At 37.7% G+C, this 16,648-nt stretch overlaps 1 protein-coding gene across 2 annotated transcripts; it reads right to left on the minus strand.

The window, feature by feature from the left end:
* Positions 1–2,276: 2,276 nt before the first annotated feature.
* nipa2 (NIPA magnesium transporter 2) lies at positions 2,277–14,940 on the minus strand. 2 transcript variants are annotated; one of them, XM_072576969.1, is made up of 6 exons: positions 14,848–14,940; positions 9,778–9,982; positions 7,593–7,649; positions 4,972–5,062; positions 3,919–4,079; positions 2,277–3,131 (listed from the first exon to the last, which is right to left on the minus strand). In XM_072576969.1, exons 2-6 carry the CDS (start codon positions 9,914–9,916, stop codon positions 2,488–2,490), a joined length of 1,092 nt encoding a protein of 363 aa, XP_072433070.1. In that variant the 5' UTR covers positions 9,917–9,982; positions 14,848–14,940; the 3' UTR covers positions 2,277–2,487. The 2 variants fall into 2 exon arrangements, with proteins under 2 accessions (XP_072433070.1, XP_072433071.1); XM_072576970.1 differs by having other exon boundaries at positions 9,778–10,014.
* Between the last annotated feature and the right edge of the window lie 1,708 nt (positions 14,941–16,648).

The following is a 16,648-nucleotide window of genomic DNA, read 5'->3' on the forward strand; positions in this document are numbered from 1 at the left end:
ATTAGGTTAATTAGTCATGGGAAATGCAGATATGAATGGGATACTTCTCAGAGGATCAGTGTGGACTCAATGGACCAAAGCGGGTCAATGACAAACCCCTAAGGTTGAAGAGCAGGTAACATTGTAGGAGATTGATAAGATCGAAACAACAGAAGAAAATGTCAAGTCCAGTCATACAGAAGTTGTTAACATAATGTTTACCTATCATATAACATTTTGATTATCTTTTACTAAATCAACAAGGTTGAATTACCTGGCAGAGTTACTTGTACAGGACTGGTTGAGCCAGCTTCAGCATTGGAGGATACAAATAAATTTGAGGTAGATTTTTAATTAGTAAGAGGTAAACGGTCATGGTGATCAGGTAGGAAAGTGCAGTCAAGACCATAAGACATAGGAATGGAAGTAAGGCCATTTGATCCATCGTGTCCAATCCAACAGTTAATCATGGCTAATGGGTATTTCTACTCCACTTATCTGCACTCTCCCTGTACCCCTTAATTCCTTGCGAGGTCAAGAATTTGTCAATATCTGCCTTGAAAACATTTTCGCTGCGCTCTGTGGCAATGAAATCCACAGGCCCACCACTGTCTGGCTGAAGAAATGTCTGCTCATGTCTGTCCTAAATTTTCTAATCATCTGGGACTTCCCCTGACTCTAGTGATTTTTGAAAGATCAAATCAGAAAGCCAAATGTGATTAATCTTTTAAATGGTGCAGCAGACCCAAGTGGGTGAAGTGCCCACTCCTAAAGGAATTCCATCGTTACCGACCGCTATAAGGGACACTCCCAATGACCACAGAATTGAGACTTTGTGGACTAATACATGGACATGGGGTAAGAGAACCACTTTAACTAAAGTTGGTAAACTAAAGTTCAGAAATAATGCTTCCAAACCATGTCTCGGATTTCAGAGATTGACTAATGTGCAAATTGGCTAAACAAAATCTGAAAGTAGTTCAACAAACAACAAACCTAAGAACATAACTAAGAGCTGTAGGCAGTTCAACCTTCCAGCCTGCTCAGCCATTTGATACAATCAAGGCTGATCTTATCTTGGCCTCAACTCTACTTCCCTACCTGCTGTCCATAACCCCAATGTTACGGATTTAAAAACAGTATCGCTGTGGATAATACCAACATATAATTAACGTGATTTGGAATTACTGATAATTTAAAAGATGAAAATGCCTTTAAGATACTCCATTTTTTTCCTTTTGGGGAGGTGTGATAGAAACCATGTTTTGTATTCATATATTGTAAGATTGGTTTGGTTTGGTTTTTGAATTAGTATCCTGATGTGAACAACTAATTTGCAAACATTTCTATAGCCACAGTGAATTATTTTACAATTTGTTTGACTCCTGACCCGTGCAGCATTAATGATTTTTTTAAATTTGTCTACTTTAGATTGTTTTGAGAGCCAGCAAGGTAAACAATAGGATCTCAAAGTTTGTTTATAGTCTTCTGGAACTTGTTATTCTTTCTAAGCTTATGTGTTAATTTACACAGTGACGAATACGGACTGAATGGCCTAGTTCTGTTTGTATATTGTCACTGTTTCTCCAACTAATGAAGGGACAGCACTGAAATCAAAGTATTTAAAAAGGCCAGAAAGTCTGAATGGCATTTCTTGGTGAATCCCCTTAATTACTATAAATTTTCAACATTGACTTTAGCTTAACTCACAGCCACAGAGCGCAGTGAAGGCTGGGACGTTAAATGTCTTCAAGGCAGAGATTGATAAATTCTTAATCTCGCATAAAATGAAGGGATACGGGGAGAGTGCAGGTAAGTGCCATTGAAATGCCTATCAGCTGTGATTGAATGGCAGAGTGGACTTGATGGGCCGAATGGTCTTACTTCCACTCCTATTTCTTATGGTTCTTCTGGTTAGTTATGATAAGGCTTAGATTTTTAAAAACTGAACTAACTTCAGGCAAAGGCTTATTTTAAACACAAAACCACAGAGTCTGTTCTTGCGTGTAATTTCCATTTGTGGAACCCTGACCTGAATACCTAAGTTGCTTTCTGCTTTCTCTCCAATGTACTGTAGATATATTAAGAAAAGGCAAATCCAAAAGAATTTTATTTCAAACATTTAAAATTAAAATCCTCAGTGCATAAAGTACAATGTTGTTTTCAAAAAATATTTAAAATAATGGGTATATGTACATTGTTACATGGTGATTTTTCCTTCTTGTAGTTGTTTAAACCATGTAAGCCACAATGCATCATTTAAAGGATGTTTAAAAAAAAGAGCCATGAAAAATAAGGCAAATAAAAATGTAATTTAATAACCCTTGGTCCATCCCAATCACACTGATGGAAAAATGATTGTCCCTAGAGACAGTCCTTTACAATAAGTGAAGTCACCACCACAGATGACCTTTTACAAGCAGCTCAATTCTGGTAACTATGACAGCAGAGTTACTATAGACAGGGCAGTGCTTTTCCTTTATCTTTTAACATTTTGTTTTCCAGTTCTCACATGGTGATCATATTTCCATTTCTTCTTGAGGAAACCGTATCTGAGGAGTGTATGTCCGAACTCTCAGTACAGCTATCATTTTCCACACTGTGGTCTAATCGCTCATAATGTACACTCCCATTCGCTGTGAATCCCTTCTCCTCCTTTCTCATGAACACTGGCAAAGTTGCCAATGTTAAATTGATATCTTTAAAGGCATGCAACAAAAAGATGCCAACTATAATGGTGAAGAAGCCACTCAGTGTGCCAATGATGTCATCATTTTCCATATGATACCACTCTTTAAAAAGAATAGCAGAACATGTCAAAACAGATGTAGTGAAGAATACATAATAAATGGGCGTCACCAAGGAAGTGTTGAAAATATCCAATGCCTTGTTCAAGTAGTTAATTTGAGTGCTTACACAAGCTATAAGGCTCAGCAAAAGGATCCATGACAAAGAGTAGGTAAGTACAGGTTTCCCAGCAAACAGTTCCTTAATAGCAATACCGAGGCCCTTCACACAGGAGACAGAGAGCGCACCGATTACTGAACAGATAGTTATGTAAACCAGGATATTAGTCTGCCCATGACGAGGTCCAACAACAAAAATAAGAATCAGGGAAACAGTGATGACAAACGTTGCAAACACCACAAAACCTGAAAGAGAGAAAAAAAGTCAGAATTTAATATTTTGGTTTTTCTCCTTTTGGGGTTAATAGGAACAATGTTTGAAATCCTCAGTTTTGAGAGAAGGTAGATAAATGGCCTGCTCTTTCTTCATTCCTTTCTCCCTGACTGGAAACAGTATGATTTTATGAAGGACTGCATATTTGTGATATGTGACTCATATGATCAGAATCTTATCTAACCAAACTCAAAACACCAGAGTATCAGCAGCTCTGAAATCAAGGTACATGAAGACTTTGAACATCAGCCTTCTTTATTGCTTTTCATATGTCAAACAAAGGCTAAACTGCTTATAGGAAGGTCCCAGAAGCAACAATCAGATAAACTGCCAGCTAATTGGGGGGGGTGGTGGGTGGAGAGAGAAAAGAGAGAGAGAGATAGAATTAACTTTTCAAGTTTGATATGACTTTTCACAAGTACTCTCATCAAATTTCTAGCACCTTCAGTCCCTTACTTTTATTTGATAGTTTTTGATGTTGGTTATTGGCCAGGACATGGGGATAATTCCCATAATCTTCCCAAGAATACAGACAGCATTTAGTTTCAATACCTTATCTGATAGTCAGTGAATCTGTAAGCACAGCCCTTCCTCAATACTGCTTCGATTTTCTACTCAAGATTCTGGACTGGAACTTGAACCCACAGCTTTCTCCTCAGAAACAAGGGTGCTAACTCAATGAACCAAAGCTATGCCTTATTTAAATTAAATTAAATTAAATATGAAATAAATAGGCTAAAGTACAAGTGGATACTATACCTGGATCTTTAAGTTTAACGGCCATCTCCTGAATAGTTTCCACCTCTTCCTCTTGTGGAGCATGTATTACCATAACAGTAGAACCAACAATACTTAGAAAACACCCAAGCTTGCCATGGAGGTTAAGTCTCTCATTCAGAAAGTAAGACGACAAGACAGCACTATGGAAACAAAACCCCAACATATAAGAGGAATGTAAATATTATGTTTGAAGTAAACTCAAAAACAACACAGTTATTTGACCACAATTAAAGTTCAAAAATTGTTCAGTACTGAGATTGAAGTGCCACAGGACAGGACACCAACAAAAAACCATGGTCATCTTTTGCCTACATTCATGCTGTTGTAGAGTTCATTCTTGTTTTGGAAGATGGCAGATAGCACATTATATAAATATTAAAAACTGTGCAAGAGAAGGAAAATATTTTTCCCAAGATTAATGCACATAAATATGATCTCACCAAGGTAGAAAAGACATGTTTGTACCTGTAACCAGATGCCTTTTAGCTGCATCTCAATACTTAATTGAGCTAATTAACAGCTTCACCCTGATTGGGTACAGTCAGTCTACTGACAATTATGATAAGCAAATTTTCATTTGCTATGGACAGTCACGGTTTGCACGTGGTCCAACGTACATTAAAATACACTAAAATCCATCAGCAATTAATAAGCTTTTAAGCCCTGTGTGTATTCAAGAACCAGCCTGTACGTGCACAGATCAACATCCAGTCTGCTCCCAGATTCTGATTTGCCAAGTGTCTTTGCCCTGCTTTGAAGGAGACCCAAACCTGCCAGAGAGAAGCTACAGAACAACCTCGGTTATCCGAAAGTCAATTACCCGAATTTCAGATTATCCGATCAAGATCTTAAGGTCCTGTAAAAACGTTATCTGAGCAAAATACTCCCCATCTGTCTTGTTCGGACAATAGAGGTTGTTCTGTATATGAAAATGTTGTGAGCTGTAATTTCATACTATATCGATTGGGGGTCATATCTTACACTAAGATTTGTTACTTTTTTTCCTCTGATGTGCAGCAACAATATGCCTACCTTACGAGAACACTAAGAGCTCCCAATGGTGTCACTAACGTTGCTGGAGCAAAGGCATATGCGGCAAAGTTAGCAGCTTCTCCAGCACCCACTGCAAATGAGACAAAGAAGTCAGTTAAAATTCTCAATATCTTTTAAGCTGCACTTTAATAGCATGAAATGTATTATAATTTAATAAAACAACAAATAGCTGCAAAAATTACATTTGGCCTCAAACATTCCATCCTACTTAGATTGTGCAGCCTATCAAGGATTTTTAAAAACCTTTCTAAATAGACAAAGACATTTATATCCTTGGGTGGGTACAAAGCAGAGCTGATATGACCTAAAAAGAAAGATTTGTATTTTTGTAACATTTTTCATGGTGACGAGATGTCTCAAAGCTAATAAAGTACAGTATTTTTAAAAAATGCTTCCCTTGTGATGAAACAAAGGCGGGATCCAATTTGTGCAAACACCCAAACAACAATGTGATGATAACCAGAGTGTCTATTTTTGGTTCCCTGGAACTATGGTGACTTTACCTCTTGCGATGTTGATTGAGGAATAAATATTTGCAAAAGCACCAGGGATTAACTCTACCATCCTTCTTTGAAATTATACACACCATCTGAGCAGGCTGAGAGCATGGTTTAAACACCTCATTTAATAGATGGCACCTCCATCAAAGCATCATGCTCACAGTACTACAGTGGAGTGACAGCCTTGACTTTTGGACCCTAGTGCTGTACTTGAAACCAGAAACCTGTGACTCACAGACCGAATTAAAACAGCAAAGCACAAAATCTGCATTTAGCTTGAAATTATTCAATCCTACACAGCGAACAGAGTATTAAAAGTAATTTTATAATAACATGACAACATTTTGTTTACAGTCACAAATTACAGCAATTATGTTCAAACAAGACTTAGTGAGTAATCAAGGCTCGATTTACAATTCAGATTAAACTGGAACATTTTCAATGTCTAACACAATCGTTAAAACTGCATTACAAAATGCATAATGTACAGCATTAACTCTTAAAATAGTTTCAAATTGATATGAAACAGTTATGTGAATAGCTGGCTAAATAGCAACCAATTTCATTGAATCCCTACATTGTGGAAACATTCAGCCCATCATGTTTACACCAACCCCACAACGCATCCCATTCAGATCCAACCCTCTACCTGTAACCATTTATTTCCCATTGCTAACCCACCTAGCCTGCACATCCCTGGACACGATGGGCAATTTCGCACAGCCAATGCACCTAACCTGCACATCTTTGGCCTGTGCAAGGAAATCACAACAACCAGAGGAAACCCACGCAGACACAGGGAGAATGTACAAACTCAACACACACAATTGCCTGAGGATGGAATCAAACCTGGGCCCATGGTGCTGTGAGGCAGCAGTGTAAACCACTGAGCCACCATTTTGCCCTTTAACCCAAGGCATTTCCTAGACTGGAGCCTTTGTTTTTAAGTTAAATGACCTGAGCACTATTGCACAGAAATTTCCTGAGTAATTCTAGATTAGAAAAGGGAGAATCATCCAGAGTTCTTGCTCATGATCATAATCCAACAATGCTGAGACTGCATGGTATGGACAGAATCAAGCTCAGCTCAGATTCCCATAATAACCAATTGACAAATTCCACTTAAGAACAGGTGTTAGGCAAGGGACTAGATGCTGCCGAAGGAACATTTCTTTAATAAGAACAGATCAGATTCACCAGCAGACCACTTGGACTCTGGAGCCTGTGGACGATTTCGTAAGACCATGGTTGATATTCCACCTCAGATATAACCTCCCACACCCCTTCAATTCCCTTAGTATCCAAGTCGGTTGATGTCATACTCAAAACCACAATGGTGGAGCATCTGCCCTCCTGCACAACAGAGCATTCCAAGATTCAAAGACTGAAGACATTTTCCCTCATCTCACTCCTAAATGCCAATGTACCCCACTTTCTAGATTCCCTAAGCTGAAGAAAATACTGTTCTCACATCAATCTTGCTAAGCAGTATCTCAATAATTTTGTATAGTTTAATGAGATCATCTCTCACTAAGGAATAATCTACTCCGCTCAACCTCCACTCTTGGGATAATCCCTTTAGTCCAGGAATAAGCCTAATGAGAACCTCTCCTATAATTCCTCCAAGTCAAATATGCTGTGCTTTAAATAAGATGACAACATTCCAGTCTTGGCCTTCCAGTCTTCCTATGTAATTGCAGTAAGACTTTCTTACTTCATCCCCTTTGTAATAGAGGCTTAAAATACCATTTGCTTTTCTAATTGCTATTACCTGCATGTTAACTTTCAGTGATTCATATACAAAGGCCCCCAGATACATTTGAAAACCATCATTTCCCAAGCTGCCACTTCTAAAAATACATATTCTCCTTTTTTCAAAGTGAATAACTTCACATTTCTGCACATGATATTCTGTATGTTCTTGCCCACTTATTTCTTCTTAAAAAATGGCTTTTGTTGCATCTTTTCATTCTCCTGACTGCTTACTTTCAGACTGATATTTGAGAAATTAATAGTTTCATGAAAAAAAATGAGATGAGAGAGAGAGAGCACGCCAGCCGAGTCCATTAATCAGTGAACCCACATTGCTGTCATACTTACTTGACAACAGTCCAGCCCACCATAGCCACTCTTTGAGATATGCATGCCCTCCCTGACCTGTGGGTTCACAGAAGAAAAAAAAATTGCACAGAAATAATTAAATAATCAACAATAATTCTAGTTTAGAAATACATTTCTACAAATAAGCAGGCACAGATTGTGAGGCAGTGTACATTATCTGAAAGTAGCAACATGCTGACACCGTCTCATTCTTCTTCCTGTTTCTTACCTCCATCATTTCCAATACACTGATCAAAGGTAAGTCCTCAAATTTCCATTTAGTTAAAAAGTACACAACACCAGACTATAGTCTTGTTGGACTATAACCTGGTGTTGAGAGATTTTTAACATTGCCCACCCAATTCCAACACTGGCATCTCCACATCTTGATTTCCATTCAGGAGATTTTATAATCACCTACCTCAATTTATTTTTGAGGAAATCTTTTCTAAAGCTACTAATCCTCTTCATGCCAGTGAAACTAGAGTTACGACAGTAGGGGAAATATTGTCCTTGCTGACAAAAGCAAGCAAGCACAGTTTCACTTCACATATCAAATGGACTTAGGTTTTTCCTCCAGATCATCCTTTGAAACTACTCTAGAAAAAGCTATGCTCATGCTGAAATATCAGTGACATGAACACCAGACATAATATGATACTTCAACACCTAGGTTTGTGTCTCTTTGTGTGAACTTATTGCATATTGACAAACAGCATGATATTGTGTATTTCACAGCTAAGCATATTCTTCCCTCTCTACATCCTGGTTGATATTTTGTTATCTTAGCACACAGATGCTGGAGTTAACTATACCACCATCCCAACTGAGCAGCTAACTGAAAACAGATGAGGGATCAAAAACAAGACCAGTCTGGACTGTCATTACTTTTATACTCCAGACTGTGAATTAATCAAAGACTGTCTGAAGTGGTCCTTCCAATGGAAGCAAAGATAGTAATTAGACCCGTCATCAGACAAATTAAAGATGATCTCAGAATTGACAATTTAAATGATGTGCTGATGAATGAAAAGAACATGCATGCGCGTGCTCACACGTGTGTGCGTGTGTGTGCGTGCACGTGCGCGCGCGTACGTGTGTGCGTGTATATATATATATATCTTTGAAGAAGACAGAACAAACCAAAGAACATTGTTTTGACAGCATAAAGAATCCTTGGTTTTATAAACCAAGGAATAGAGTACAACTGCAAAGCAAGTATGACCGTCTCGTTGTAGCCACCACACTTTAAAAAGCAAGTTCTAGGCCTCAGAGAATGCAGAGATGATTTACTATGACTAGTAATTCAAGCTTCAGTTATGTAGAGAGATTAGAGAAGCAGGAAATGCTCTCTTTAGAATTGAGAAGGCAAATGGAAGATTTGTTCAAATGAGAGTTGTCTATTGAACAATTCGGTACATAAATGAGAAAGGTTTTCTTGATAGCACAATAACAACCTACAATTAAAAAATAAGCCAGATTAAGAAAAAAAAATGCACAGGAATTCCAAGGATGCAGTACCATGAATGTGATTGAAAGCAATTTTAATAGTTGCTTTCAAGTGGAATTTGATCATTTGTAGGAGAAAACTTTGAGCTATGTAGATAAAGCACTGAGATGAGATTAACTAGATAGCCCTTTCAAGGAGCTGGCATGGGTACGATGAAACAAATGGCTTCCCTGTGTTGTACCATATTATGAAGTGATGTCTCCAACTAAGTTGCCAGATAAAACACAGTGCAGCATAAATTCATTATGTCTTAAGGTGCAGAATGAATTTTCAGCATTCACCATTTGGCCACCTGCGTTTTCACACAAGATAAATTGTCACAGCCATAATTATTCAAACGAGTGACATTACATCAGAAAGTACCATGTGCATATGAAAATAAAACTGGATTTTAAAAACATTATTTACAGGGGTAACATCGACAACACCACATTTAACATAGCTACCTTCAGAAGATGGTGCAGGAATAGTGAATCAAAAGAACTTCATTTCGCATATTAGAATTTTATTAGAACATAAGAGCCCGGAGCAGGAGTAAGCTATGCAATAAGATCATGGCTGATCTTTTCATGGACTCAGATTCACTTACCTGCGCTCTCACTAAATCCCTTAATTCCTTTATTGTTCAAAAAATTCTACCTTATTAGAGGAATTCTGTTGTAAATAAAATCTCACCTGCTCGCATTGACCCTTTTTTGGCCAGTCGAAGGAGACCTTTCTTTTTCAAGATGAAACTCCCTCCAATAAATATGCTGGAGCTAATAGCTAATGCCAAGCCAACATAAAAGTCATATTTTCCTCTTTCCTGGCCCATTCTTCTTGGTACTGGCAAGCAGGGGTTTATCACATTAAGGACCAAACACAGTATTCCCCACTAGGACTGAGACAAACAAGTAAGGGTTATAAGTGGAGCTATGATCAAAAACAAACATAATAATAGGTTAATATATTTCGCATAGAAATGTATCAAAGGTAGAACACAAGAAACATTGTTCCCTGAGGTTTATTTAGGATTTTGTTTTGACACATACCCTCTTAATTATAGGTAGACACTATTACTGTATGTGCAATCAGATACATCCAAAATACACTGCAGACTTTAAGAGTCTTGTGTGAATTCAATTAATAAACTGGATGTGAATTTCTCTGAATTGAATTAAATAAGAAAAGTACATTTATTTTCAAAAGGAAACACTACTGCATATTTCCAAAGTTTTCTTGCTAAATTGAACATTACTTAATATTTGAACACAAGCCAATGAGTGGCCGCGACCCCGATGAATTGTGGAGCATAGAACACCGAACAATACTGCGCAGAACAGGCCCTTCGGCCGTTGATGTTGTGCCGGCCTGCGAACTAATCTAAGCCCATCCTCCTACACTACCCCAACATCATCCATATGCTTATGCAACAATTGTTTAAATCTCCCTCAGGGAGAAGCAAATAGGACTGCAGATACGGGAGAGTCAAATTTGAAGAGTGTGGCGCTGGAAAAGCACAGGTCTGGTGAGAGTCGGTGTTTCGGGCATAAACTCTTCATCACAAAATGATGAATCAGGCGCTTTTGCAGTGCCACCCTTTTCGAATGAATCATGGAGCAGGCTTGAAGGCACCAAATGTCCCTGAAATTCATAATGAGCTTTCAGCAGAATCAGAAAACCAGTTATCACTCAACTAACATGTTTTTCCACTTTTCACACACTTTGGTTTACACAAGCAGAGACACAGACAAATATGTTTCCTGTGCAAAGCATACACAATTCTGAATATGGCATCTTCACTTCCTTTAGTTAACAACTGTGCTGGAGGGGAGCATAAGAAATGGTATGCTATGAAGTAATTAGCAGTATGACGAAAAGGAAAATACATTAACATTGCGTGCTCACCAGTTAACATCTCTTGTGCCTTTTCACTTTCATAAATACCCAGAGCAAATTTAATGAGTGAGTGAACGAATGAGCAAGACATCCCAAGTCTCAAGAGATTTTAAACTCACCCTTAATGTCAAGAACGAGAGAAAGAAAATAAATAGAAATAAAGGTTCGGCAAGATTAAAAAGTATTTTTAATTTCTTACTGTAAACTCCCAACCAGAACACAGTGAAAAATTATACAAACAAAATAAAGCAGGTGCTGACAACTTGAAATAGAAAATATTGGAAAATACTCAGCAGGTTTATCTGTATCCACAGGGAAGGAAACAAAATTAATCATTCAGGTCAACGACCTTTCATCCGACTGGGTAAAATTAGAAATGGAAACAATTTGAAGTGCATGAAAAGAAGTAGAGAGGGTTGTAGAGAGCACAAAAGGAGTGGCACATGATAGGGTGGAAGACAGGAGAGATCAAATGGTAAAAGAGGTGAATGGGAAGGATCAAACTAAGTTGTAAAGGAACAGGTTGAGAAACAATAGGTGCATCGAGAGGTGGTGTGAATACTGCACAGCTGCTATCTCAAAGCAAAACTAAAAGGAGGAATGAGTGTAAAACCAAGACTCGCCCATATCTTCCACTCCTTTAACTTCAGTGTTCAAATTATTATGCCCTACTATTTCTACCAACTGAAAGCAAGGCCATTGCTAAACAGATTTTTTTCACAGCATCTCAGCATTCCAAAGAAACCATTCCCTTCACAACAATATGGTGCACTGCTTGACCATCCCAATACCCCAACCTTTCTTGTGGCATATTTCTATGCAAGAGCAGGAAATGCAAATCCTGCCCTTTTTCCTATATCCCTCTCTTCACTGCCACAGGCCCTAAACATCCCATTGAGGTGAAACAGCAATACACCTGCACTTCTTTCAACTTGGCACACTATATTCACTGCTCACAACAACATGTCCTGTTCTCAATGAGACACTAAATGAGGATTCAGTGATGGTTTTATAGAACATTTCTATAAGGTTCACAAATATTATCTCAATTAGGCACTTCCAAACCTTCTGGCCTCAGCGAGTTCAACGATTTCAGACCATAATTTCTTCCCCAAATTTATTTCCTTTGGTTTCTAGGTTTCATTCTGTTACAACCAGGTGAATCAACTTTCTCACAGGACTCAACGCTCAGAGAAGAAATTCCTCCTCACCTCAGTCTTAATTTGGTAACCCATTATGCCCTCTGGTCCTAGATTCTCTCATGAAGGAAATCATCCTCCCAGCATTGACCCTGTCAAGCTCCTTTAGAATCCTTTTTGTAGCAAATGCTTTATTAACGTACACTTATGGAACCAGGGATGTGCTGAATTGATCAAGAGGTCCACATAATCAACGTAAAAACATACACTAAGTAACAGAAACATGATTCAGTGGATATACATATCATTGATATATTTTATTTACAACATAAATTACAAATAATAATGTAACTTTGCCTGAAATAAAACTTACTGGCAGAGAGCCTTGTCACTCTCAAGTGACTACTCTAACATTGTGGTAAATTGTAATATTTATGGATAAACTTACGAGAGATTAAATCAACTGTTAATATTTTGAGTGGCCATTCAGTTGAATAAGTATATTTACATTTAGGTAAATAAATTTAAAAACTATAATAATGGGCAGAATAATTATAGCAGTAAGCTTCGTAGTATTTGAAGTATATAATTTTTCTTGGTTTATCAAGCGTGCTGGTTAAAATGATGTTTGCTGTATTTCAATCAGATGCTCTCTCATTCTTCTAAACTCCAGTGAATGGAGTGCCAACCCATTTAGCCTTTGATCAATATCAGCGATCATCCTCGTCAACCTTCTCTGAACTGCCTCCAATGAAATCTCTTTCCTCAGAAAAGGGGACCAAAACTGTTCATAGTACTCCAGATGTGCCTCACCAACAACTTGTAGAGTTGCAGTATGGCTTCCCTACTCCTGTACTCCAACACCCTTGAAATAAGGATCAACATTCCATGAGTCTCCCTGATTAATTGCTGCACCTATGTGCTAGCTTTCACTGTTTGGTGCACAAATACCTCCAAGTCCTTTCGTGCTGCAGCTTTCTACAGTCTTTTTCAAATTTAAATACTACTTAAATTATTTAGTTAATTAAATATTATTTTAATTCAAGAATTATTTTGCTCCATCTTCCAAGATGAATGCCACATTTTCCAAATATACACCATTTGCCAACTTTTTGTTGACCTACTTATTAACCTCTTTCTTTAAACTGTTCTTAATCACCTTTGCAACTTGCCTTTCCACCTATTTTTGTCTCATCTGCAAATCTGACAATAGCACATTTGCTCCTTTCCTCCAAGGCATTAATATATTTTTAAACAGTTACAGCCCCAGTACTGACCCCGGGGCAACTCCACTGGTTACAGGTTCCCAACCTGAAAAAGTACCCCTTATCTCCACTTGCTGCCTCCTGACCATTAACCAATCCTCTATCCACACCATATATTAATTCCAATACCATGGGCTCTTAGGATTTTTGTGAGGTACCTTGTCAAATGCCTTCTGGAAGTCCAAATATAACATCTCCACTGGATTCACTCTATCCACTCTGGTTTATACTTCTTCAAAAACTAAGTTAGTCAGATACTATTTCCCTTTCAAAGCCACATTTCCCTTTCAATAGCTGACTCTGCTTAATTCGATGATTTGCCAAATCTACTATTACTTTCTCAATAATTTATTACAATATTTCTCCAACAATCAAACTAATCTGCCCGCAGTTACCTGCTTTCTGCCTCCTTCCTTTTTTTTAAAATAGGGGTGTCACACTGGTAGTTTTCCAATACTCTGGCACTTCTCCAGAAATCTCAGATTTTTGGAGAATTACAATGAGCGCACTATCTCTAGCTACTTTTAGGATCCTAGGATGCAAGCCATCAGGACCAGGAAGCCTATCTTTAGCCCTATTAGTTTATTATTTCTACTTATATTGTTATTAACTTATATTAGCTCTTGATTATTCTGTCTACTGTTTTTGCATTTTACTTGTTCTTTTATTACTGTCCCTGTTTCTCTTTCCCTTGTCAGCCTGCTTAGGTTTCCACACCCCTAACATTCTAGTTCTACTGTACTGCAGCTTCTGGCAGTCTCGCTCCATTTAAATGGCATTCAGCTCCTTCATTCTTCCTGCCAAAGTGCACAGCCTCAAGTTTTCCCACATTATAGTTAGTCGGTCAAATTTTGCCCACTTAATTAACCGGTCTATATCCCCCATGGACTATATGTGTCATCCTCATTATGAGCCTTCCTACCTACTTATGCCATCTGTAAACTTCACAGTATGGCATTTTGTTCTGTCATCCAGCTCATTAATATATACATACAGTCAACAACTGTGAACCCAACAATGATCCTTCTGGCACTCCACTAGTTATGGATTATCATCCTGAAAAATATCCCTTTATCCCAACTTATCCCAAAACCTAGTGCTTCCAAATAAACCTGTTGCGACTATAACCTGGTGTTGCGTGATTTTTATCTTTATCCGAACACTGTCTTCTCTTAATTAGCCTCTGTCTACACAAAAACTATGCAGAATTTCAGGAACCTAAATTTGGAGATTACACAAAAAAACCTCTTCAAGCCAGAGATAGATACATTGTTGATATTACAGTATCAGCCTTAGAAGTACCTCCACACAGTTCCAAAAACACATTTTTTGAATGAATTATAATAGACTGAATAGTATTACTCTTCCATATTAATCTTCTGCCTGTTGGGTACAATTAACTAATCAGAATGGTCAACTGAGACCACATGACACCAGCAATGGTTAAGTAATTGTTACAATACCTTCTGCCGTTCTTTGTTGAAAATTGCCAACATGCAGTTTCACTTTCCAATAAATGCATTCGGTTTCCATTTACAAATGATGCACAATCTCTCTGTTGGGGAAATAAGACTCCTGTTTAATTGTAAATTTTTTATAGTGAGAAAGAAGAAGGCAGAAGTGATCATGAAGAGGTGACTGCTCAGCTCACACTTAGTTTCACAGAATGGCTTTCCTCTGCTGCACTTATACTTTAACATTATAACACTGCAAACCACAAAAAAAATCATTTTCAATTAAACTTTTAATAAACCAAGAGACCTAAACATTTTGCCCAATTGACTTACTCTGCACTTAGATTTAGGAATAACTATTCATGAAATATAATTTTCATGCAAGTCAATCTCCCATTGCCATACTGAATATTCATCAAAGTAACTAGTAATTATTTTGCATTCGAGTGAAGGGTCAAGAGAGCACAGATTTAAGGCAATTGACAAAAGAATCAGAGGCAAGTTGAGGAAAATATTTTTTTCACACACTGGGTGGTTAAATTTTGGAATGCATTTCCCGATGGGGGTAGTGGTTATAGATTCAACAATAGAATTCAAAAGGTAAGTAAGTAGCCAAGTACAACAAAAACCTCAGATGTAAGGGAGCAGGAGATAGGGGAAGCAGGATTATGCATCAAAACAACAAGCACAAATTGGACAACTGGGTGGTGTCCTCTTGTACATAATCATTGAGATTCCAAGCATTAACAGTAATAGATTTAAAAACATGACAACACCATCACTTGAGTAATAAGAACCAAAAGTATTAGCATTACAATGCTGCCTATTGATTTCAACTAAAAATAAAATCAATTTACAATTAATAACTCTTATTCACTCCTGAGATATAGGCTTTGCTGGCTGGATCAACACTGACAGACTATTCCTAATTGCCCTCAAGGTGGTGGTGAGTTGCCTTCTTGAATCATGGCAGGCCATTTGGTACAGTTACATCCACAATGCCATTAGGGAGAGAGTTCCAGGACTTTGACCAAGCAACATCGAAGGAACAACAATGTATTTCTAAGTCAGGATGGCGAGTGGCTTGAAGGGAACTTGCAGGTAATAGTGTTTCCAATAATCTGCTGACCCTTACATTCTATATGGTAGTTGAGGTGGGTTAAAAAGGTGTTGTCTACAGGGCCTTGGTGAATTTCTGTACTGTGCCTTGTAGATTGCACATAGCGCTGCTACAAAATTTCAGAATAAAGTGTCATCTTTTTGAAGAGCAATGAGGAAGAATTTATTCTGAGGTAGTGAATTAATGAAATGCTTGACTGTAGGAGGTTGAATATTTAAAGCTAAGGTAGACAGATTTTTAATTGGTGAGGGAACCAAAGGCTATAAGACAGCAAAGTAAAGTTGAGGATTATCAGATCAGCCATGATCGCATTGAAAGGTGGAGCAAATTTGAGGGGCTAAATGACTTATTTCTATTCTTAAATCTTATGGTCTTATTCACTGCAGAATTCCTAGCATCTGACCAGCTCTTAGCTATTCCATGCATTATTATTTTCAAGAAGTTAATTTTTCAGTGTTATTAGTCAATAAACTAAGTATATTTCTTCAAATTCTGATGCTAACATTGTAATGTTATAAGTGTTGCAGACTTTCAGTCTAAGAACTAAGGTTGCAATACAAGCACAATTTTTTTATATTTCAGTTCAATTCTGTTCCAGGTAACAAGATGATTAAAGGTAAAAGTGGAATTAAAGGTTTGTACCTGTGTAACAATTAATTTACACAGACACAGATTTCTCCGAACCCAATG

The sequence above is a fragment of the Chiloscyllium punctatum genome, chromosome 9, assembly GCF_047496795.1.
Source record: "Chiloscyllium punctatum isolate Juve2018m chromosome 9, sChiPun1.3, whole genome shotgun sequence".
In the NCBI taxonomy this organism is placed as follows: domain Eukaryota; kingdom Metazoa; phylum Chordata; class Chondrichthyes; order Orectolobiformes; family Hemiscylliidae; genus Chiloscyllium; species Chiloscyllium punctatum.

Bases quoted from the DNA above. Each gene is read 5' to 3' on its own strand.
- nipa2 (XM_072576969.1), bottom strand. From the start codon at position 9,916: ATGGGCCAGGAAAGAGGAAAATATGACTTTTATGTTGGCTTGGCATTA. The intron at 5,063-7,592 runs GTAAGTATGACA...TCTCATTTGCAG, and splicing joins GTGGGCTGGACTGTTGTCAA to TGGGTGCTGGAGAAGCTGCT. The intron at 3,132-3,918 runs GTATAGTATCCA...TCTCTCTTTCAG, and splicing joins CGTTAAACTTAAAGATCCAG to GTTTTGTGGTGTTTGCAACG.